This window comes from Lissotriton vulgaris, chromosome 7 (genome assembly GCF_964263255.1).
Source record: "Lissotriton vulgaris chromosome 7, aLisVul1.2, whole genome shotgun sequence".
Taxonomy (NCBI): Eukaryota; Metazoa; Chordata; class Amphibia; order Caudata; family Salamandridae; genus Lissotriton; species Lissotriton vulgaris.
The window spans coordinates 176878434-176904231 of record NC_141695.1 but is presented as its reverse complement, the minus strand read 5'-3'; the positions used below and the strand labels follow the sequence as shown (position 1 = coordinate 176904231).

The 25798-nt window shown below is 44.0% G+C and overlaps 1 protein-coding gene across 3 annotated transcripts in view; it reads right to left on the bottom strand.

Moving 5' to 3' along the window:
- The window catches only part of LOC147701130 (sialic acid-binding Ig-like lectin 8), a 264297-nt gene that overhangs the window by 147134 nt on the left and 91365 nt on the right, over positions 1-25798 (bottom strand). For all 3 annotated transcript variants that reach the window (XM_086929900.1, XM_086929899.1, XM_086929901.1), the window contains exon 2: positions 1690-1801. In XM_086929900.1, coding sequence (XP_086786026.1) covers positions 1690-1744 — 55 coding nt within the window. In that variant the 5' untranslated portion in view covers positions 1745-1801. The remainder of the gene's footprint in view (positions 1-1689; positions 1802-25798) is intronic.

Genomic DNA, 25798 nt, shown 5'->3' with positions numbered 1-25798 from the left:
GATTGGAGGAGGGTCCACGCCCTCCCGAGGAAGGATAAAAGGAGCAACAATCCAAGGAAGCATCCTCTTGTTCCTGTGCTTGGAAGCTGCACCTCCTCGTTGCACGTGAGCCCGAGACGGAACAAGGAGCCAATTTTGACCCACCCACCAGCCCCTGATGACAGCGATTAGTATTGCAATAAAGTCGATTAACGAAGATATTATCTCTTTTTTCAGGTTGTTTCTAATAAAGTTGGAAATTTGGATATGACAATAAAATGGTTGCTCTTTTAGCATGTATGTAGGCGGAGTTGAAAAAGGTGGTATTGCTCACATAAAGGTTTATACTTTGAAATGCTCAGTTTAACTGTTTATTCCGTCCTCATTAGGTTAAAAAAATGTCGTATTTATTTTTGGTCGGGCGGTAAGGTCATGATCGGTGAGCAGTCATTGGAAGATCCCTAGAGGTGGGGCGCCAACCATTATGGATGGGAGCGCCCGGGGGGAGGCGGCCATTGGCCCCTCACACGGGGAGGGGGTACCCTCTAAGGATGGGGCCGCCGAAAGGGAAGGCGGTCATAGGCCCCTCCCTGGGGAGGGGGGGCTACGGGCCCCTCCTGGGAATTTCCCGGGGCCAGGACATCCACGACGGCGGATGTGGTAAGCAGTGTGGGGTGGGAGGGGGGTCTACGCTACCTTCTAGATACCTCACACGAGTCCTCGGACGACCACTAAGATGGCGTCGAGTAAATATGGGGCCCCCGCTAAGACAAGGGAAATTGGAATTTGGCACAGAGGTACAGTCCTCTGTGTGCCCGCCCCTCACAAGTGCGGGGGGAGTTCTGGTATTAGGGATCTGACACCGGTTTCGACCTTGCCGTTGGCCCGTAATGTTAGGATGTACAATTTGAATTTTGAGAAATGCACTTACAGGATGTTTTAGAATCGGCTAGGAGAACCTTTGTATTAGAGATGTGTTAAGGTTAGCCAATAAACATCGTAATGTGTAAATGAAATTGTACATGATATGAAACTGTTATTTTAATGTTTTAATTTTGTTTCATATTTTAATAAATACGGCCGGGAGGGTAACTCCCTCCCGCCTTCCAAAAGTTCAAGAACCGTTTCCGTCTTCCCATTCTTGGGGATTGTGTTGGGAGGGGGTGATGGGTATCCCGGCCATATTGTGTCTCACTATGATTGGAGGCAATCAAAGGGTGTGGTGGTCATTAGGGGGTCACCATACCTGCTTTTGAGTTCTTTATTAAAGTCTAAGAATGGGACTCCATTTAAAAGAAACATCTTTTATTAACAACATTTCAACATTTGATTCTTTTACATAGACAGTGGGTGAGGAGTTGCAAGCAATGCCTTCCCTTTTTGTGAATGCATTACCACCTCCTTTGAGATGTCAGTAATGTAGGAAGGATGGCCAAACATACATGCACACTTCTGAGTGCCACTAACTGCCTGTCAGGGCCTGGCCCCATCCCGCATGCATGTCAGAAATCAATCAAAGAAAAGTAAAGTGTTATTGTTTCATTTTCATTTTATTTTTCTACGATTGACTCTGACAAGTGGGGCGATGCTCCTCCGCCATTACATAGGAACCGCCCCGCCATATAATTAATGTAGAGTCTTCAAATGCAATATTCATTCTTGCATTTTGCGAATAAGTAAATAATGATCTTCAAGTTCATTCAATATTACCTTTGCTCAGTGAAAAGAATACAAGGAGGCTAACCAACCACATACTGGGACTCATATCTTTCTGACAGCACACTTTTGGAAGCTGTTTCGTTCAAGGAGAGCTCTTTTATACCTACAACAAACAGAACAATTAATTATTGTAAATATTGCACAAGTCATTCTGTGTACTAAATATTCTATAACATTTAGATGCTGATCTGGGCAAAAGAAAAAAGATACATGTTTTCAGAATATTTCATCAACATGAAGAAATTAATAAATTATTATACTAAACCATTAGACCTAGGTGACCCTTGTTTCTTTTTTATGCCTGGGTATTTTTTTATACATATGTGGAACACTCTGTCCACTCCGTGCCACCTCATGTCATCCTCCATCTTGAGGGAATAACTCAAAATATTCTTCATAAACTTGGTCACCAACAAGCTGTCTTCGCTCTCCATCTAACAAGTACTAGAATGTTATACAGTTCTTATGAATTAAATAGAACTGTTATCTGGACAACATAAGCTACAGAATATGGGAACTTAGTTCACACATCCCATCAGAGAATGCTGTCCTGGTTCCCATCTAGCTCGCAGTACCCCATATGAACCCCTAACCTTACCAAGGTAGCAGATGGTAGTAGCAGCCTCAAACATGCCCACTCTTTTACCCCCCAAAGAAAACATGAACATAGATCTACTGTTTCGTTGTTTACTGTTGAATACCCAAGGTAAACACCAGAAAGATACGAATTGGCTTTTCAAACATTTATTGAAAAAATCACATTATTGTATAGATAGAGTGTGCTGCAATTATTAGGCAGAAGAAACAACGTATTGTAACTAGCATTTCAAGCATGGTGCAAAAGATTAAAAGTTAAACCTTCAACACATTACTATATGAATATATGATTATACTCCTACCTAACACTACCTGTACTATGAGTATAGTGGGAGTACCCTCTGCCAGATACATTGGGCCATCAAAATCCCCCACACCTGAGTATGATGTATCAGTAAGCCAGCCTGTGCAGACCGGCTATTATCCTTTGCAGGATAGAGGATAGAATCAGCATGACTGCCTCTCAGTCACAGTACATCACGTTCAAGCACAATCTTAACAGAAGTCGTCCTCTGCTAAATGTAATGCAGATGTTGTTTATATAACATAAGCACTTTTCCAGTTGCACTGTGTCAAAGGTGATGCCCTGATGAGATGGTTAGTCTGGAACAACAAGTTGTTTCAAACTGGACAACCAAATACAAGGATATTGCATTCTATGTGCCTAGCCTTGTACATAGTTTATGAATAGCATGATAACAATCCTTGCTCAGAAATTAACTACATGTATAATAATTTTCCAGTACATTATTCTGTAAAAGCAAAGCATGTAAAAAGCCACCATTAGAAGATGGCTTCAATCAAAAACGTGAGGCTAAAAGGGAGACTGAGCATGGGCCCTCTTGTGCCCACAACAAGTTCAAGTTCATAAAGCTTTATTCGATTTTTACAATCATAAAAGCATGTGCAACACAGCAAATACATCAGAGATCCCACTTTAAAACAGATTTCAAAGTGTAGAATTAAACACAGCCCCAAAAATTAAAACATCCATTAAAACCTTAAAACCAAGAGTTAAAAAGATTAAAACATGTACACATATTACAGCATTAAAATTGTTAAGTCTTATCAAGGATGCTGAGCAATTAGGCGTGCCCACAACACCCTTACCTTGGTGGGAGGGTGACTCAGCTAAAAAAAATTAAACCTAACCTAAAAATGTCAGCCAAAATGCTATAAGATCTACTTTAATAAAGCAAATGAAAGCCATTTCAAAAATTTAATGGCAATTTAAAAGTGAGCAATTAATAAAAATGAATAAAAGGTTAATTTTTATTAAAACACAGGACCAAATTAAAATGCTAGGAGGCGTCCAAAAAGTTTCCCATGTTCAGAGAGTCAGAGGGATCCAAGAAATAATCTGTATTAGCAGATGATATTCCCAGAGTGAGCAAATTCCAAAGGACTTACATGGTAGTCCCCATTCCAATCAGCCAACGCTGATGGAGTGAGAGCCAGTAGTGTACCTGCAGTAGAAGAGTGAGATCCCAGAAATGTGTGAGCTGAAGCATCCATGCTGGCTGGAGATAATAGCAAAAAATAGGCATCCTGCAACAATGGAAGTCTCACAGAACAGCATTGAAGATGAGACCTCAGCAGATTCACTTGCAGATCCATATCCATAGATTGCACAAGTTGCATTGCAAGACATAGGTTTAATACACACTCGAAAGGGCACCAGAGACAGCAGAACACAGGATACATGCACTGTAACCACACAGATTTAAAGACAAGAACCAGTTGTGGTTCAATTACCGGAGTAAAGACACTCCAAAATACTACATAATGAATTAATGACACAGCAGAACGTGTGGTAAGTCCATCAACATTTGTTCTTGTAGTGGAACATCCACTGCGGAGTAAAAAAAATAGAATCAAAACAGTAATTAGCAGGAATACGAATAGCTGTATGCCTCGAAATATGGTGGAAATCAAAGAGTGAAAAAAGGACGGAATCTCTCCGAATACTGTCTTGAAAGTGATAACAAAATCATACCCAATTGCTTTAAAAAATGTACCACTCCAGTGTTATTTGAAGCATTCAATATTCGGCGCACAAGTTCACCAAAATGTTGAAATAGGTTTGTGCGCAATAGCAATTTTATTTCAGAGAAATACCTTGAAGCTTGAAAATCACTCATTTCTCAAGCATATGTTAATGCAACGTCCTTCTGAAACAATAAGGCTTTCAGTCAGCTTAACTTATCAAAGTTAGCATTAAAAATTTGAATTGAGGGTCAAACGGTAACTAACCTAATTTTGGGTGTGAGTGGAAAGAACATTTTACGACTCTGAAAACTGTCACCACATATGGCACTCCCAGTTTCATCCCACTACAACCTTTGTCATTAAGGATCAAATAGCTTCCATTTGAAAGTAAATTGAATATTGAAACGTATGAAGGAGACAGGGGCCCCCTTCTAATAACACGCCAAAATGACTATGGATGTATTGATTGTTCCATTAAGTGTTACCTCTTACATGCTAATGATTTAACAAAGTTTCATGTTTATTTCTACTAATGAAGACTTCAGTTGAAGGGTAGAACCCAGGCATTGGGAACAAAACTTTCCCCTAAAACTTCAAGTTTGCCTACTTGGAAGTGTTTCAGGCAAGATCTAAACTGAAATGTCTCCATCTTTCAAGTACTTAAATACCCAACTCAGCGGGCATTATTTAGTTGCAACCCACACACCAACAACTCAAAGTGAAGACTTTACTGATTAGAGTATATGCCAAGACGTCTGCAGACCTTCTCTTCAAACAGATTAGACTTCCGGCTGAGTTGGGATACACCTCAAAACACACCAGTTCCAAGATCATGTGCTATCTGTTGTATCTATCAAGGATTAACAAAAACATACTCTCAGTCCTAAGATCATGTTTACGGTGCACAGCTCCCCATAATTTTCCATGCACGCCAACTAAGGGTCACCAGCAAGTACTTTCTGCTCCTTGCCTTTTAGTAACCCTCCCACTGGCTTTCTTATTCCTGGTCTCAAAGATCAGAAAGACAAAGAGTAAACATTGCTATAAAAGATAAGCTTACTTTCTGTAGTTTCCACTCCTTGCTTCTGTCTGTCAGTGTAAATAGAAAGTCATGATGGGATGAGCCTGAAACTAGGGGACATACCTATGCAGATGGAAATTAGAGGCTGTTTTATTGCACTTCTGAAAACCCTGGCACATTGGTGACTATAATCACTTTGCAAAAACCTGTACTTATATTTAATCTTGTCCTCTCAGTCATAGCTGCTCCTGATTAACCTATTGCTATTGTCAACCACAAAATTAAGTCCTCTTAGTGACAGCCCCACCGATTTGAATGTTTCTATCCAATCCCAAGATCATACCTGCTCAGTCAAACCTCCTCATGATGGTCCTAGAGCTTTTTCCAGTCACATGATCAAACCATTTCATTCATAGCTCCTCACTTTATATGTAAAACTCAGTTGAATCCCAAAGTCACATATTTTAACTCATAGCTTAATTAACTTACAGTTATGTCCAATCTAATATTTAAGTTGAGGCAGTGCTGGTTTCAATGATGGGCCTATACCTATTTACAGTTCCAAGCTCATTTCCTCTTAATCATAGCACCAGTAATGTAGGAGAAGTGTGGCTCACCGGTTAGAGGAGGAAGTCCATGATGCAGAGGTCAGACCCGGGACCAGGGTTCAATCCCCGATGCGGCAGGGCCTTGAGCTCAAAATGTCCACGGACTCGATAATTCTCGCCTCGGTGCCTACTCGAATCGTGAGTTCACACACTGCAACTCTGGGCAATAGCTTGCATAATCTCCACTACGGCCCCACCGTGATGGGATGTGGTCTAGTGGATACATTGTCAGCTTTGAAATAAGAGTTAATCCTTGTTTAGACACTTAACTGAAAATATATGAACATATATATACCACTCAATCTCTCTTTGCCTCCAGAAAACTCATACATATGTCAAGGGTAATGCAACTTTAAATATAAGAAATGTATGCAATGGTGTTCATCCTTACTTGGATGGCACAACATAAATATCAACTTAAGGCCTGGTTGCCAAACCAAAGTTTTGCATGGCTGTAATTCACGCCGACTGGGCAACTTTTTGTCCCTTATTTTCATTGTCCCATTATCATCTGGTGTCTGGTTGCATATCATACGACTTACTTTATTCCCACCAAATAAATTTGTGTCAATTTTAGGACGCATTGATATAGCCCTTCCATGATCATCCATGCTCTGCTCAGAGGAGGCTGGTAGCATAGGTCCTTCTGCTTCCAGGCATGGCATCAACAGCTACAGTTTACATGCTGCATAGTTTAAGAACTTCATCTTCCACTTTAACAGTGGTTCACTTGGATGACTTAGAAAAATGGGGATGGTATCTTGGTCTGATTTTTCTTTTGAAAATGATGATAAACACAGAAATGTGCCTACCAAATACATAGGGAACCACAATTTGGTTTTCTAAAGATTGTTTCCCCTAGCTACTTGACACATATGTTAATAGCTGACATATCTAACTAACAGATACACACAAAGACACCTTTAAAAATACAGACACTGATAATTTTCACACCAATCAACCTCAAATTATTGTGGAAACTTGGAACCAGATTAACTAAAGAATTGTGCTGAGGCTTGGAGTCGGGCCATGTGGTTTGCCCTCAGGTGATGCAAACAGCAACTTTGGGATAACTTTTATGCACAAAAACTCAAAGTTGAGCATTGTGCAACTCATTTTTGTCATCCCCCTTTTGATGTATGCAAGAGGTGTGTCTGATGTTGACCTGCACATACAATGTTATCGTGAAAAGCTCAATCTACTAAATTAGCGTGAAATGGCGTTGCCCAAAATACTAACACTAAGTAAGAGCAGGTACAACTAAAAGGGGAAGTTGTACATCATCTGACATGTGTACAAGGAAAATGTGCTCTTTACCCTAAAACACACATCTTATTTGTCTGACTCTGTGTTGTTGTTTTCTCTTAGGAATTAGCATTGAAAAGTTCATCTCTATTACAAATCCGGGCCAGATTTGAGGAGTACTTCATTATTTGGCAAACTGAGTTTATTCCGCCAGGGTGACGGAACAAATTACTCCATCGCCCTGCTGGAGTAAACATCTGCCAAATGTAGAAATGACCGCCAAGTTTGTGATTATTATACCTGCCAGCCTTAGTTTGGGCTTCTGCCAATCATTTTGCCTTTTACCTCCACATTTTGCTGAATCTTTTTGTTGGCCTTAGGACTCTGTGCACTTTATCATTGCTAATGAGTGCTAAAGTGCGTGTGTTTCTTCCCTAAACATGTGTGTAATTGGTGTATACCTGATTGACATATTTAATTTACTTGTAAGTCCATTGTAAGGTGCTATACCATATACCCAAGGCCAGTACGTTAAATGCTACTAGTGGGCTGCAGCACTAATTGTGCCACACACAAAAGAAGGCTTTCAAACCTGTCTCAGCCCTGCCACCGCAGAGCCTGAGTGGTCAGTTTACTGGCATTTAAAACGTCTTGCCAAGGCTTAAAATCCCCTTCTTATTACATACAAGTCACCCCTAAGGTAGCCCTAAGGGCAGGGTGCTATATAAGTAAAAGGTAGGACATGTACGTTTATGTTTTGCATGTCTTTGTAGTGACAAGCAGCCTATTTCATTGTTCACTACTGTGAGGCCTACTCCTCTCATAGGTTAGCATTGGAAATTCCTTAATACACTTTTAAGCTGTCATTCCTGATCAGAGAGGAATAGTTATTTCATGTTTCATATCTTTATTTATTTATTTAGAAAGTTTTATATAGCGCAAACGTGACCCAGGTGGGTATCAGAGAGCTTTACAGTTAGGATAGGTGGGGTATGGAGGTGGGAAGGACAAGCATTACTTGAATATACACAAAACGATCAAGATAGGAGAACATCACAATTAGGGTAGGATGGATACGATACATGGAGAAGAACATTCAATACAAAATTGAGCATAGCAGGTGAGTGCTGCGAATCAAAGTTGCTCAATAATCTAGTAGTCAATCAGGAGGCAGTCAGTAAGTAATGGGACAGGGCTGTTTAAGGGAAGAACTTAGGGGCAGGGTCACAATAAACTAATGCAGAGCGGTGCAGCAAGTCATTTTGCTGCACCGCGCTGAGTTGGTTTAGAAGCACAGGGATGTGACTTATTTACAACAATATGGCTCATCTCTGTGCCTCCCCCTGCTCTGGCGCACAAACTTCTGCCATGCCCACGCAGGCACCCTTGCACCATGATGCAAGGATGCCTGCGTGGCAGGGACAATTGTTTCTGTGCAGGAAGGGTTCCCTTCCTTCACATAAACAATCAGAAATGGCATTTTACAACTTCTATGTGTGCTGCTTTAGCACACATAGAATTTGTAAAATGTCATTTATTTAAAGGTTTGTTTATGTGCAGGAAAGGACATCTTCCGATACATAGACAATCATTAGAGGTTATTCCCCTTGGGGCTGTTTTTGTTACAGGGCCGATTTTGCAGCATTGCTGCAAAATCGGCCCTGCAACAAAATCGGCCGAGAATCGGCTCTGGCAAAGAGCTCGGTGGCAGGCGGCCGAACACTTTGCCTGGGCCAGATTTGGGTCCCAGTCCGGCCCTGGTCTTGAGATGTATGGCTTTATGGGTCATACAAGCTATTTTTAACTGTATTCTTACTTCATCTGGCAGCCAGTTTAGGGATTTGAGGGCTGGGGAGATGTGATTGTTTCTTTTTGTGATCATTCTAGCTGCGACATTAACCCTTTAGCCGCACCAGGAATTACACCATGGTGCGGGCGAAAGAAGGGGTGGGCGTTGTTCGGACGGCCCCCGGAGGGGAGTAAAGGAGTTCCAAGAAGCGTTGTTCTTGGTGCTAACTCTGGTGGGAATGAGCTGCTCATGGTGAGCTGGATGCTCAGCCCTCCCAGAGGTTGGGAGAAGAGCCCTCTGTGCTTCAAGGTCGAGACTCATGCTTTTTGTTATCTTAGTGAAGAAGGCAGCCAAATCGTTAAATGATGGTAGGGCAGCGCCAAGGTCAGAGCTGTTGGGTGTCTTGCCCAATTGTTGTTTAACAATTTTAAACAGTTTCTTGGGGCGGGTTCTGACTTGATGGATTTGGGATCTGAAGAAGTCAGCCTTTGCATTCTTGATTTTTCTGTTGTAAGTGTTCCTGACAGATCTAGGGTGAATCAGATGTTCAGTGGAGGGTACTGATCACCAGGATCTTTTTGCTACACATAAGTTGTCGTTGAACCAGGGTTTATAGATTTTGAAAGAGCCATTTTTTTGTTGCGAAGGGGCTATTTCATCAAGGGTGCCAGAGATGGTGGAATTATAGGAATCAGAGAAGACATGACCATCAAACATGTCCGATAGGGGAGTCAAGGCCTTTATACAGTGCGTTACTAGATCCTTAGAGTTAATATTCATATTAATATTGCTTCATTTTCTTGGGTTGGACCCTCTTCGGGGACACCTCATTGGTAATTAAGAAGAAGATGCAATAATGGTCAGACCAATTGCAAGGGATAATGGAATCAATTGAGATGGGTTTTCCTTCGGTTACGTGTTGGGCTCTCACAGTATTGTGTCAGCTAATTTTTTTTAAGGCAATTTACTGCTTGATCGATTGGGCTAGACCAGTGTAGGTTGAACTTACGCAGGAAGATTTCAGAAACTAGTGTGTCAACATTGGAGGAGATGATTTCCACTAATTGTTTAAGGAAGGAGAGATTGTCTTCAGGTGGGAGATAGAATGTGTGTAATTTGCAAACAGAGTAATAATTGCTTGAGATGTTGAAGCATAGGTACTCACTGGAGGTCAGAGCGGAGGAATCAGATTGTGAGACCAAGATTTTATTTCGGTGTATGCAAGCTAATCCTCCGCCCTGTTTTATATTTCTGTCCAATCGAATAATGTTGCGGCTAGAGGGGACTAAAGGTCAAGGATGGGGGGGAGTAGCAATTTAGCCAGGTTTCCATGAGGATGATGATATCAAGCTCATTGTTTAGAATGAGGGCAAAGATATTGGATGCATGTTTACTAGCTAATCTGTAGTTGAGTAGTACGCAGTTCAATTGGAGAGATGTGTGGGCGGTCGGAGTCTGAATGATATTTACTCGCTTGAGGTTGTCATTGTTTATAGCTCTGAGGTTGTGGGGGTTTCCCTGTTCGGATTGGCATGGATGGCTTGGATTCAACCCAGAGGGGCATAGTATGAGTCCAGAGGGGTCTTATCAGTATTTAATGGGGGGGCATAAGAAAGGAGAAGAATATCAATATCACAGTTTGATAGCTCGGTCTTCATTCTTCTGGCGCGGGAGGGGGCATTAGGGAGGGGTGATGTTTTCGAGGTAAGGTGAGAGGAACCCATGTCTGGGACAGGGACTGCGCCTGTGGGTATCAAGGACGAGTTCCCTGGTACGCATAACCTTCTGAGCAGAGGGAGATGAGCGATAAAAAGGGCTGTCAGTTAATGAAATTCATTTATGAGTAGGCACAGGTGGAGTGAAATTTCATCAAGGCGGGCAGCCAGAGCTGAGTGTTGGGTAAAGGATAATGGTTGAGTGGAAAGTTTTGAAAGAGAGGTGGCGTCTGAAGAGAAATCTGGTGGGTTTAAGGTGGCACGGAGGAGCTCAAGAGGAGCACTTGAATCAATGGTGTCTTGTGGAGTACCACTTCACATGGAGTTAGGCACCGAGATGAGGGGGTTGTGTGGTGACATAGGTGTAGCGGATAGGCGGTGGGTGAGAGGAGGTGGGATGGGATGGGTTGGATAGAATCAGTGGAGGGCAGGAGTCTAGACTCCGATTGAGATAGTGGCAAGTTAGGCGAGATTGTGCTAGGGAGTTTACCATGAGAGAGATAGGGCAGTGAAGCGTGAAAGGATAACCTGCCATGGGAATCGTGTTGTAACCACTGAGAGTTAAGGAAAGAAATTGGTGATGTAACACCACTAGCCATCAGAGTCGGTGGTCGAATGGAACGTGGGGGCGGGGGGGGGGTCTGATGAGACAACCACAGGGGATTGAATGGTTCCAAGATCATTTGATGGGTGTGGAGGGTTATGAGGGGTTGGAGACATCCTCTGTATAGTGGTGGGAGTGAGGGTGATGTCTTGTGTAGTAGGATGGTTAAGTCAGGGGTGATTGAAGTTGGAGATTGCCGTATTATTGAGGGTAGGGAAGGTATTATCCATCTTAACTAAATTGTCATTGGAGGCTGTAATTAGGATAATGCCATAGTTGTAGAGGGTGATGGTGGCATTCGCACTGAAGGTTCATAGTTTGAGGCCATGCAGGGTTTTTCTGGTATCCGATAAAAAAAGCATGGAATAGAAGACCAACCTCCAATGTTCCCGTTTTCTGGAGTAGAAGATGAGGCCATTTGATAGTTTACCCTTATTGACACAAAAGTTAACACCTGAGATTAAAGTTTTGGGTCGGGATTTGAGTAATCAGTGTTTGCGTTTTTTGGCTGCATTTTTGGAAAGGTTAGGTGGGTAAATAACAGTGAAGGAGTTGAGACCTGCAGGGATAAGATTAATATCCATTATGAGAGAGGCCAAGGTGAGTCCTTGTGAGGGAGGGAGGGAGTTTACGGGATCCTAGATTTTTGATTTATCTGAGGATTAGACCAGTTAGTGATGGACCTGGGTGCTAAAAGTAATCTGTAAGGGCACAGAGAAAATCAACCAGGCCATAAAAGCATAGACAGAGCCCTTTATAATATGGGCTATCCTTGGGATAAACCAGATGCTAAGACCTACAAGTGTTCCTCATAGATGTGTTAGATTGCATATAGAGTAGAGAGCTATCCCTTTTATTGTATGGTTGATGCAAGTGATGATTCTGATGAAAAGATCTACAAGTTTTCCTCATAGAAGTGTTGGATTGTATATAGAATAGAATAGTCCTACCTTCCTTTTAATGCCAATTAGAGTTATTCCAAGTCCTCTTTGATTTCCATGGCAGATTGTGCCGATCCTCCTGTGATTTAATTTGTTTTCCCCTATGAGCAGGGAATGGTCGCTATCTTGATTCAGAATTTATTGGAGACAAGTAGAAAGGAAAGACAAAATGGACTCCAGGCCACGACCGACTTCCAACCGCAGCAGTCGATCCATCGGAGTCAGGTCCTCCCAACTGATGTCACTGTGCGCTGGTCACTGACAATGAGGGCTCCGGAGCTCAGGTGAACCCACAGGGGAGAGAGCCATGGGGAGGTCTGGATTGGAACACCAGCAGTTGGGCAACGCACGATTCCAGCCTGTGTAGGCAGACCCCAACGATCCCCTCAGTGAAACAGGGGTCGGCTGGGAGTTGATGAGGTATCTTGTCTGGTGCAAAGGCGGCAGGCTCCCTACACAGCTGATCAGCCCATCAGTCCCCCCTTCCTCAGAAAGCGCAAAGCCACGGCCGAAGCACCAGCATGGCAGACTCCAAAAGGACAGGCCGCAGCATAGCAGGGCCAACGGGTCTAGTGTGCATAAGCAATTCGCCACACCAGCTGCAGTGCGAAGCGACGTGGCCGGGCTTGCTCTCCGGTGAGCCAGACCACCATGCCGAGCCCCTACTTGAGGCGCTGAGGCAGCGGACCCACTGCACCACGTCTGAAGCCACGACCAGACTCCAAGATCAACCTGACAGACTCCTGAACGACCGCCGAGATTCAGGAGTGAGGGCTGGTCACGGACAGCACACCACCAGGGAGACCCCACACTGGTGAGTACCCTGCAACCGAATGAAGGGGAATGGCAAGGTGGGGAATCGGTGGGCTAAGTCTGATTAATCCTCTTTACTGGTGAAGTTGGATCTAACCTTACTATTTTGGAAATGGCACTTATAGCAATTGAACATTTCTCTCTGTGTGCTTGACAGCCTGTCTCCAATACAATCTGGGACGGGTGACAGCTGCAGGATAGGTGTATCTGAGTACCCATCTACATACATCTGCATTCAGATGACCTTGGCTGGGCAGGATGGAAGGGAGGAGCTCCAATAGATAACCTGGTAGACAGGACTGGGCTGGAAGGGGAACTTGTGCACTTCAGACAGCTGATTTGAAGTCACCTTCAACATCAAAGGCACTTTTAATTATAAGTACTGGGTATCTGCCCCCATCAAATCAGATACCCCTGGATCTTGAATTGAACCTCTATCAGAAGGACCACTGTGCTGTTTAAAGCACTCAACTGGACTGCTGATCTGGCAGAACTGCTTTTCTGTTTGTTGCACTCCAACATGCTGCTCTCTGACTTTGCTGAAGGAGAGCTGAACTCTATCAAAGGCTCTCCCCCTGCTCCAGTGACTGGCTCATTGAAAGTGGCCCAGATACTTGCAACATGGATTTCCACACATCTCCTGTTTGTGTGTAATAAAACCGGGCCATTGACCCGGTTGTGGGAGTAAAATCGGCGCATCAGAGCAAACGCTTTACCTCTAGAGATCGACTCATCAGACAGAGTATTGCCACAGTGCTGCAACTTGGTGAGATCGAAGCATCTCTTTGACTATGTGGCAGAATCTAGGCATCGCTCAACCCCTCTCGACTCCGGCATCAATCTTCAGAACTGACTTATCATGTTCACTGCATGGAGAAGATTGTGCATCTAGCTGTTTGCGACCAGGAAAGGTACTGTGTGGGTCCTGTAGCCGGCTTGTGCTTTCACAAGGTCCGCCTGAACTTTGACTTTGCTCCCGTCTAGCGTGACCTAAAGTATCCTTTTTAGCACTACTTGCTTCTGATTGCTTTACTGTATTTATTCTTTTTAAAATTCAATATCTCAACTTGCATACATTGGATTTAATAACCTATTTTGATAAATCTCTGTGGAGTGTTTTTGTGGTGTATTCATTGTGTTACTGTGTGTGTGTGTGTGTGCTGCACAAATACTTTAAACATTGCCTCTCTAGATATGCCTGACTGCTCTGTGCCAAGCTACCAGAGGGTGAGTGTACAAGTTATATTTCAGTGTGTAATTAGCTGACCCTGACTAGGATTGTGGCTACTGCTTGTACAGGGTGCACACCTTTGCCAACCAGAAACCCAATTTGTAACAGTAGTCATTTATGAAGCATATGCAGGAACCACAATCATTGTGGTACCTGTCAATGCTTTTTTAAGTTTGACACACTGCTCAACAGAAGGGAGTTGTCCATCCAACATATTTTTTCTTATTTTCCATTAAAAAATCCTGAATCTATGGGCAGTCCTTTCGTCCCCAGTCTGGCATGTTTGTATGACAGCTGGTTTGAAGAAAACAACATATCGGACAACAATCTCCATAGTAATAAAATCTCCTTTGTTGCCCCTGTCTCTGCAATCCCTCATGGCCCGCCCCCTCCAGTGTTCCTTCCAACATATTCCCACCTCCCAGCTGTCTAACCCTCACATCACTACTTGATGGTGGCTGCTGCGCTGTAAAAATGCAGTCCACTGACCTTTTAGTAGACTCGCTCCTTTCACAGCGCAGCTCCATCTGTTAGCTGTTTCGGTCCAAGTTGCTGCTGACCCAGAGGTCAGGAGTTCTAGGTCCTTTTTCAACCACAAGCTCCTGCCTTGTGCCTTATCCCTGGTGGTCCAGTGGTAGAGCATCACTGCTCTGCTGCTTGACTGCCTTTCTGTCTCTCTTTCAGCTTTTACTCTCTCTCTGCTTTTCTCACTCTCTTTTATTTCTGCCCTTCTGTCTCTCTTTCTGCTTTTTCTGTCTCTCTTTCTGCATTTCTCTCTCTCTCTCTTTATCTCTTCCTGCTCTCTGCCTTTTGGCTTAGCTGTTTCTTTTGTTTTTCCTCCTGTTTTCTCCTTTGTCTGCCATACCGCTGTGATCCCCAGTAGCCCTGCCGCTCTCCAGTGTCCCTTCCCACATTTTCCCATCTCCCAGCTGTCCAACCCCGCAGTGCTATTTATTGGTGGGCACTCTGCGGCTGTGCGCAGCAGGCACGCCGCAGGTGTGCTAAAGAGTCAATAGGTAAATATAGACACAATGGAAACAATATTGTAAATTGACTTGCCCGGCTGGGCAAGTCAATTTACAAAAAAGTTTCCATTGTGTCTATATTTACCTATTGACTATATCCCTCCTTGCATAGGACCGCTGTTGTCTTTACTCATATGTTCCCCGAGGTCCTGTGCTGACTCGATTGGGTGCCCTTGTTGTTTTTTATAATATGCAGGTGTGCTAAAGGCAAGACTGTCTGCACCCATCCCCATCTGGACCATGTCCAGTGCAAGGGACCCTGGTTCTCAGACCTTCCACCACTACGATGCCAGCTCCCTATTCTATCTCAACCCTGGATGCCATGCTGCTTGCCACCTAGCATCACCGAAGAAGACCCATGGACATTTTGCCTGCCAGAAATGCAATCATGTCTTCACCCATGTCAACACGCCAGCTCCTCTCACCGCCCAGCTGACCAACAATGAATCCGACTGGCTCAACTGCATCCTCCTCAATGTGGGGTCCCTCAACAAACACTCCGTAGAAATTTGGGACCTTCTCATCCCCATCGCTCCCCACATCACCGTCCTCACGGAAACCTGGACCAAACATCAGTTCTGGATGGGACATCGCAATCACCATCCCCGTCTGCTACAAAATCACCCGCAAGTACCGCACCGACCGTCCAGGAGGAGGCATCGCCATTGTCCATAAGAAAACCCTCCAACTGACTACAGACTCAAACAACCAAATGAGAGAACCATGGAACATCTCTTCTTCCGGATCCAGACCAACCCCAAGAACTCCCTCCACAGCCCATTCATCTATAGTTCCCCCATCCCCTCCCGCCATTCATCGATGCCATCGTAGACCTCACCTCACCCCAGGCTCTCGCATCCACTGAGTACATCTGCTTGGGAACTTCAACTTCCACCTAAACAACCCCAGTGACCAGAATATCGCCTCCCTACTTGAGATCCTTGCCAACATCGGACTCATAGGGACCACACCAACCAACACAGCCAGACACAGGCCCGACCCCGTTTTCTCCACCAGCGGGACCATCACCTACAGCCAACACTCGAAGCTCCACTGGACCAACCACCACTGCGTACATTTTGCCTTCAACCGCACCCACCATTCACCACCACAGTCATCGTCCCCGCTGCAGCTGTAACAAGGCCACCGAAGAACATCTTGCTGACCTCCTGGGCGCGTCCACCCTACCAACACCGACAGATGCCAACACCACAGCTCGCAACCATCACTGATGGATCTACAACTGCACCGACACTCGAGCAACCCTGAAGAAGATGCCACGCAAGCATCATTCCAAGAAAGCCAGCTGGTTAACTCCCACCCTCCAAAAGTCCAGATGTACAAGCCGACAACTTGAGAAGAGATGGAGGAATAAAAAAAACAGAAACCCACGCAACCTTCAAATCTGCTGTCAACGCACACCAGCTTCTGCTCAAAGCCACAAAGAAAACAGCCTTCCAAGACAGAATAAATGTCAACACAAATAACAGCAAAGAACTCTTTGCCATCATCAAGGAGTTTGCCTGGCCCAACAGCAAGACCACAGATGTCCCACCTACCCAAGATCGCTGCAATAAACTCAGCACCTTCTCCCACCAAAAGATCAGGCAGATCTATGACAGCTTCGACAACCAAGACCCCACAACTACTCCCACCCCCACCACCGCACGCAACCACGCCGAACCCCAACAGTTTATGCTTAACTGGACTCTGCTCACCACAGACGACACACTCAAGACCATGAAAAGCATCCATTCAGGAGCCCCATCGGATCCTTACCCCTACCACATCTTCCACAAAAAAGCCGCCTTCACTGCCCCCAGCTAAGCCACACCATCACCTGCTTCATCATAACTGCCACCTACCTGGACAACAGAAAACACGCTGAGATCAACCCCCTGCTGAAGAAACCATCTGCCAACATAACTGTCCTCAAGTACTTCAAACCCATCTCCCTCCTCCTCTTCCCAGCCAAGGTCATCGAGAAGGCCAACAACGCTCAACTCACAGAGTTCCTCAAATAAAACCACATCCTGGACACCTCCCAATCGTTCTTTCGAAGCAACCACAATACTAAGACTGCACTCTATAAAATGTGGTTTCTTCCACAAGATTAAAGATGAAAGTTGAAGATATCTTTCAGGAGCAATTTATTTGCCTCATCCACAAACAGCCAAAGTATACAACTGCTGAGAATTCACATTACATTCTCCATTCTAAGAATAGTCACAAGGAAGAGATCTAAATTCTATAAGGAAGCAAGAGCTTGTATGCAAAGTAAGACATTACACATCTCCCTTCTTTACAACAGCAATAAACACAATAAAAGAAATAAGAAGAAGAAAAGAGAAGAAAGAACAACTTAATATTCCTAATAGCGAAAACAAATGAGAATTAAACATAATCTTTCATATAAGACGGTGCTCTGCGTAGTCTTTGACTTCTCATGCGATGAGCAGGAGGATTGCTAGAACAGGAAATAGGAAGATTAACAGTGCTAGAGGAATCACAAACAGGATCAATGTCACCTTGAGAAACATTCCTTGATCTAATCACAACTACTCGACTTCTATTCCAAATCCTCCCATCTTGTGTCTTAATGGCATTACCAAAAACTTTAATAACAGGTCTAACATTGGTATATGTAGACCAAGATCTTCTTCCAACAGGTGCGTTTATTTTGACAAGATCACCTACTTCCTGAAATTGAACACATTTTTTTTAATCAAAATACACTTTTCTACGAGCTTGTTTTTCTAATTCCCTCTCCCTCCAAGCACCAACATGATTGTCAACGAACCCCTTGTTCAAATTCATCCAACCAGGACACCAGATTGTGTTAGGAACTCTACCTATGAATAATTCAAAGGGAGATTTACCAGTGGTAGAGTGAGGGGAACAACGGTAAGCCTCAATTCTTTCTCTAAGTGCTTCTTTCCAATTTAAACCATTGGCTCTTGCAAGCTGAATACATTCTTTTAACGTTCTGTTGACCCTCTCAACTGCACCATTGGTTTCAGGGTGGTATAATGAAGACCGTTTGTGCACAATACCACATTTATTAAGGTAAGCATCAAACACAGCAGAACAAAATTGAGGACCATTATCAGATAAAATACTGTTGGGAAAACTCTCTCTCATGAAAATCTCAGACAAGAATCTGATAACAGAATCAGATGTTATCTCACTTACGGCACTCACTTCAATCCAACGTGAATATAAATCAATTAAAACAATCAAGTAAGGAGTGTCAGAGACACCCGTAAGAGGACCCAAAATATCAATAACTAACTCATCCCAGGGATGGTTAGGTAAAACTCTGCTAACCATGGGCATCTGTCTGGTTTTCAGAATTTTGTCACTAGCGCAACATTCAACACAGTCTCTAACCATACGTTCTATTTCTAAATCCATTCCAGGCCACCAAAATTGAGTGCACAACATTTCCTTAGTTTTCACTATACCTAAATGGCCAGTGTGTGCATATACCAATAATCTTTTCCTTAAAGTAGAGGGAGGCACAAGTCTCAAGCCTCGTGTCAACATATCATCAGTTATGGACAATTCCTGAGAGACTAGAGACCATTACTTTCCTAAACGTTTATTATTCCTTAGCAAGGATAATACTTTAACTAACTCCTCATCCATTAGCAATTCATCCTTCCACTCATCTTTTCCCACAACACCCTCAGTGACTTCACAAACATTGAGAAAATCATCTTCATCATCAAACACCTCATCATTACATAGATCATCACCTTTTACGAGTCTGGAAAAGCAATCAGCAGCTTTATTTGAAACACCAGGTAAGTATTGTACCTCAAAATCAAACTCCTGCAAAGATATAATTCATCTTCTAATCCTAGAGGAGATAGAATCCAAACCCTTCTTACAAAAAACTTCCTTCAAAGGTTTGTGGTCTGACTTAACAACAAACTTAGTACCCCAAATCAAATTCTTAAACTTTTTTAGAGCCCAGAAGATAGCTAATGACTCTTTCTCAATAACTGAGTAATTAAGTTCCGGTCCACGAAAACACCTTGAGGCACAAGCAATAAGAGAATCATAACCATGCTTATTTTGTACTATTACCGCGCCCAGACCTTTGTCACTTGCATCAGTAAACACATATGTTGGCAAACCCGGAACAAATGCTTGAAGACAGGGAGCTTTCTTCAAAAGATCAGACCCTTGATTGGGTCCGATCTTTCCTCGACGGGCGCTCTCAAGCAGTTCACCTTTCCACCTTTTCTGCTCCCCTTTCCTCCCTCTCCTGCGGAGTCCCTCAGGGCTCGGCTCTATCCCCCCTTCTTTTTAATTTATATATGCAACCCCTTATGGTTTCTCTCCGTCACTCTTCTGCAACTATTTATAATTATGCAGATGATCTGCAGTTGATTTTCCCTCTCGATACCTCTTCTTCTTCCCTCACCAAATTCCAAACCACCATGCTTTACATCTCTGATTGGATGGCCCACAGCCAGCTCAAGTTAAATCCTACTAAGACGGAACTTGTCCTGGTGGGCGAACCGGCCAATCCGTGGAAATACAACTACTGGCCCCTTTCTCTCGGCACCCCCCCCCCGTCCTGTCAGCTCTGTGAAAAGCCTCGGAGTACTCATCTCTGGTGATCTGTCTATGAAATCGCAGATCTCGGCAGTCACATCATCCTGCTTCTTCCATCTGCGCAGGATACGCAAGATCTGTCGATTTCTCACCAAAGAGGCACTCATTTTAGTCATCTTGGCCCTAGTCATCTCCAGGGTTGACTTTGCAAACATCTTATATGCGGGGATTCCCGCTTACCAGCTCCAGAGGCTCCAACTGATACAAAATCAGGCCGCCCACTTGGTGTTCCACCATCCCAAGCACCAGCGCGTCTCTCCACTGCTGAGGAGCCTCCACTGGCTTCCAGTGGCCAAACGGTGCACCTTTAAACTCGGATGCCCTATTTTTAAAGCTCTTTACAATTTGGCACCCGCTTTTATCTCCTCCAATTTAAAGCGGTATTTACCAACACGTAATTTACGCTCTTCCGCCGACAATCTCTTGTGCATCCCCCAAATCCACCGTAAGAAACATGATGGTCTACGTTTCTCCTTTCTAGGCCCTTCCTTTTGGAACTCCCTCCCCCCCTCCTTTCGTCACTGCCCTTCCTATGAAATTTTCCGCAAGACATTAAAGACGCTCCTTTTCAAAGCTGCCTTCGAGTAACCACTGATCCTTGTTCGCTGTGTTTGTTATGAGCGCCAAGAAACCGTTTCGGTGAACGTGCGCGGTATAAGAATTTTTAACATAGCATAACATAACTCCTCTTTAATCTCCTCAAATTCTTTTCTACAGTCATCCGACCACTCAAATATAACATTTTTTGCAGTAAGTCTTCTCATATTTTTTGTTTTATCTGCAAAGTGTAGAATACATTTCCCATAGAACTCTACCATGCCAAGAAATGATAGTAACTCATCTCTACTAACAGGTTCAGCCATGTTATCAATGGATGTAACTAAATCTGACTTTGGAAATACACCTTCACTCTTAATACAGTGCCCAAGATAGTTCACTTCCTCTAAACCAAACTTGCACTTCACCTTCTTAAGAGACAAACCAGCTTCAGACAACCTTTTCAACACATCACACACCCGTTCATTATGTTCTAGCATGTTGGCACCATAAATTAAAAGATCATCTTGGTAGCATTTCACCCCCTGAAGACCTTTAAGAATATGTGTCATTATTCGTTGAAATACTGAAGCTGCTGATATTAAACCAAAAGGCATCCTTTTAAATTTAAAGGTTCCCATGGGGGTTATAAAAGCAGTCAAATCTTGGCAAGAGGCATCTAGTTGCCCACCCTCGTCGCCAGTATAAAATGTGGTTTCTTCCACAAGAATAAAGATGAAAGTTGAAGATATCTTTCAGGAGCAATTTATTCGCCTCATCCACAAACAGCCAAAGTATACAACTGCTGAGAATTCACATCACATTCTCCATTCTAAGAATAGTCACAAGGAAGAGATCTAAATTCTATAAGGAAGCAAGAGCTTGTATGAAAAGTAAGACATTACACACTCCTTGCTGCCACTGATGGCATCCGCTCCCTCTTTGTTCAGGGAGAAACTGCAGCCTCATCCTACTGGACCTTTTGGCCGCCTTCGACACCGTCTCCCACCGAACCCTAATCACAAAATTCCACAATGCTTGCATCCGTGACAAGGCACTGGACAGGATCCACTCCTTCCTGACCGGCCGAACACAATGACTTCCCCTGTTCCTCTCAGAACCTGTAGAGATCAGCTACAGAGTGCCTGAGGGCTCCTCCGTGAGCCCCACCTTCTCCAACATCTTAATGTCTTCGCCCTCAGAAGCCACGGACTCTACATCGTCTCATAAGCCGACAACACCTAGCTGATCATCTCCTTCACCAACGAACCCACAGCTACCAGAATCAACATTCACAACAGAATGAAGGCAGCCCCTACTTGGTTGCAGTGTGAGAAGTTGGCCTGGTATATGCTAACCACTAGTTATAGTGGGCACCTTGTACCAGTCCAAACAACCCTTATTGATGATTAGGTTAAAGAAAACCTTATATAAAAGCTATCCTAGTGGTAGATATGGAGAGCATGGTGTGGAGGTATGATTCAAAGGTGTTTGACACCAAACACGACAGGCTTCTGTGCAGCCATTTTAAAGTTAGCATTTACTGTGAGGTTATAATGCACTTAAGAGTATATGGTATGGCTGCATCAAAGAACAGCCAGGGAGAATAGATTCCGAAGGCTACAGAGGAGCTCTGCTCATGCATGGGCACCCTTTCACATAAAACCAGCACCCTGCCTTCAAGATTGATAAGGCCAGCCATAGGGGTGACTGATAGGTTTGTATGTGCAGTGATAAGGTAGATATAGTAAACCTATATCTAAGATTGGGGTGCATGCACCACCTTACACAGGCTGCAGTAGCAGACCTGTGGAGTCAATTTGCGTGGCATAATACATGCTGCAGCCCCTGGTAGGCCTCTGGGGTACCTATGCCCTGGGTATATGGTATACCATATACTAGGGACATATAAAGGTACCCCATAATCTAATCTGGAGTGTTCCTAAAGTACATGCAATCAATATAGAGGAGAAAGCAACTAGGCTGGGGACCTGAATAGAAGGATCCCAGTCAGACTAAGTCGAAAACAGTGAAACATCAGCAAAAAGTGGGGGTAACTATAAGAAGCAGATCCTACTCTCCTACATGCAGGACAGCTACCCCAAGCTTAACTTGGACAAAATCAAAGTACTCATCCTGGGACCCACCCCCTCATCTTGGGATGATTCTGAGTGGCCCTGTGCACTAGAAACCCCTCCTACCATACCCACTGAGCATGCACCCACCTTGGCATCATACTGAAGTCCTCGCTCTCCATGAACTGAAAATCAATGCAGTATCCTCATCCTGTTACCACAAGGTCCACCTGCTTCTAAAGACTTTCAGATGGCTCGCCACAGAATCCAGAAGTGGTCACCAGTATACCAGACTATGGCAACACACTCTATGCTGGTGTCACCTAGAAGCAGCTGAGAAAACTACAGAACTTCCAAAGTGCCTCTTCCAGAATGGTCCTTGACATCCCCCGCCACATGACACAACACCTTGGACAACTCCACTGGCTCCTAGTCATCAAGAGAATCACCTTCAAGCTCCTCACACATGCCTACAAAGCTCTCCATGATGCAGGAACAGCATATCTCAACCACCGCCTCATATTCCACACACTTGTCCGACAACTCCGCTTCAGCCATCTCGTGCTGGCCTCCATTCCACAGATCCACAAAATCAGAACCAGAGGAAGATCCTTCTTCTACATCACCACAAAGAACTGAAACACTCTGTCCCTCCAAATCCGGCAAGCCTTGTTATTAACACACAGACGAACCAACAGCCCCCCCCCCCTCCCCCCTTAGCACCTTGAAACCCTCACAGGTGAGGAGCCATGCAATACAAATACCTGAATAATTGATTGGAAATGGACGATAAGAAGGGGAGCTTGAGACCTCGAAAATTTTCAACTGTCAAGCAGCTAGTCAGGCTGTGTGAGGAGAAGCTCTGCAAGGATTTAGTCTTTGACCAGGATTGGGGGCCAGAGCCTGCAAGTCTCACTGCTGGTTGAGGGAACATCACCCAGTGAATCCAAACCACCTATCCTGAAGTCTGCAATATCAGTGCCTGTCTGCTTGTTAGGACCAGTGTGCCCTGAGAAGTAAAGGAAAGCGTTAGAGGGTGTGAGGTTAAGTGGGGATTTACAGAGTGAGCTGGCTGCTGCACAGATCAGGTTGTTGCCCATAGGCAGGAACAAGTTGGTGACCCCTGTATGGCAGAGGAGGGCCGCCGTGAAGTGAGCTGTGGATATCGGTGTGCCAATCAAGCTGGAACACATGAGCAATGAGGTGTCAGTGAGTCTCCATTCCAGGAGGGGATGCTGCAAAGTGAACTGTAATTGTTGCTGTGCCAATCAGGATGGGGTCCCTGTTCAATGAGGGATCGGTGACCCTGTATGCCAGAAGCAGCCGTCATGGACAGATTGCTATGCGGAGTGGGCCATGGCCTTGCCCAGTAAAGAGCAGATGACCCTGTATGCCAGGAGGGGCCACCGTGCAGGCTCCCGCTTTGCTGCTAAGGTCAGAGGCCGTGTGTAGTAGGGATACTGTGACCCCATGTGCTAGGTGGGGTGACCGGGACTAGCAAGAAGTGTGAGCGTGACCTGATCATGATCATCACTTGAGTGTGGCTCTGATGGGAACCCCTAATCACCTACAGTGGGAAGAGGGACCAGCATTGTGACCTTCACAGTACCTTCCCCCTCCCCACTGTGGGATGAACCATAGTCTAAATGTGTCAGGTGGAACTGTGCGACACCTCTGTCCCACTTCAGCCACATGCAGTGAGCTCACCTGAAACAGCGGCTGCTGATCCAGCACCTGAAGAGGAGGCGTGCTCAGGAACCCCAGTTGCTCCAACCCTGTAGGTGTGGGTAAGTCTGAATTAGGCCCAGTTGGCCCCGGGCGAACTTCCTTGCTAGATAGCGCTTCAGCCCTGAAACACTGTTGACTTTAAAACAGAGTTGGAGTGAACTCTTGAGACTTGGACTACTCGTGGGGCATAACCTGGATGTTGAATATATTGAATGGAGAATAACTACTATTCCTAGAGAACCTTTGGTATACAAGAAGAATTTGAATAATAGAAGAATTTGTAACTTTTGTAACCTAAGCACCCAGACTTTACATCATGTTTTGATTGCTTGTCCGGTATTGATCTCAAATCTTTATCATTGGATCCGGATGGTCTTTCGGCAAAATAGTGTCCAAAAATAAAGCTGTATGTGTAAAACTTTTTAATTACTTTAAAGAATGTATGTATATATTTAAAATTTGTCATATATATACATACTTATTTTAACTGGGTAATTAACTTCCTCGCCTAAGAATATCTTACGAAGTACTAATATCTTGCTCTTTTAAATTGTATTTTGCACGTTACTTTCTGCTATTTATTGCTATTTTGCACATTAGGGATATGTTGTGTATATATCCCACTCTGACCTTTCGGTTATTCCTCAAACTTAATTGAAGTGGAACTTTGCATGCATTTTGCACATAACTTAGCTGCTACTGAATGGCTTTTTGCATAGATCCGGCCACGCTTAGTTACTCTGGTACCATGCTGCTGTTTCCTAAATTGTACTTCAATAGGTTGATATCTACTCCCTTTTGTACATTTACATATTTAGGAGATGCTTTGATTCCTTTCTCACCTGGTAATTAATTTTAATAGTTTTTTATTCGAAATAGAATTTTAGGTTTTATATAACATAAGAACTGGTAGCTACCCTTTGTTTATGCACTTTTCACGATATTGTTTGTTATCTCATCCCTGACTCTGCAAACTTTAAAGACCATTCATAGCCGAATTGTTTATGTGTTAGTTCGGTAAATTTTATGATGGCATATGGTGTGAGCCTTGTAATGTTTTGTTATCTATAATACTATGCACAGGCTTTCATGTTCTAAATCTTGAATAAAATATTGAATTGAATAGAGTAAGGAGGAAGTGTGACACAAGAAACTGACTACAAAACACTAGAGCCCCGACCTCAGAGGGGACTACATAGTTGTTTGTGAATATGGTATTAATCTTTGAGTTAGAAGCAGTAAAATAAAATAGTATTTTTTCTGAAAAGTAAGTATTTTACTGGACAAAAAAGTATTGCTGCTGCTGCATGTCTTTTGAGTTGGGAGCCTGTGTTCAGCCCGCTGTATCTTCCTCCCCAGAGAAGGAGCATTAAACTACTCAGACCCTGCTAACCCTCAAAATCAAGTGCATAAGGGGTACTTGGTCCAGTTGCTGAGGATCCCTAGCATGTCGGACCCCGGGACATTAGGTATAAAAGGCCTCAACCTCCCTGGTTGCGCCCAGTAACCCCTGCATGCCCCATGGTCCTCTGAAAAGGGTTCTGACACTGATGTTG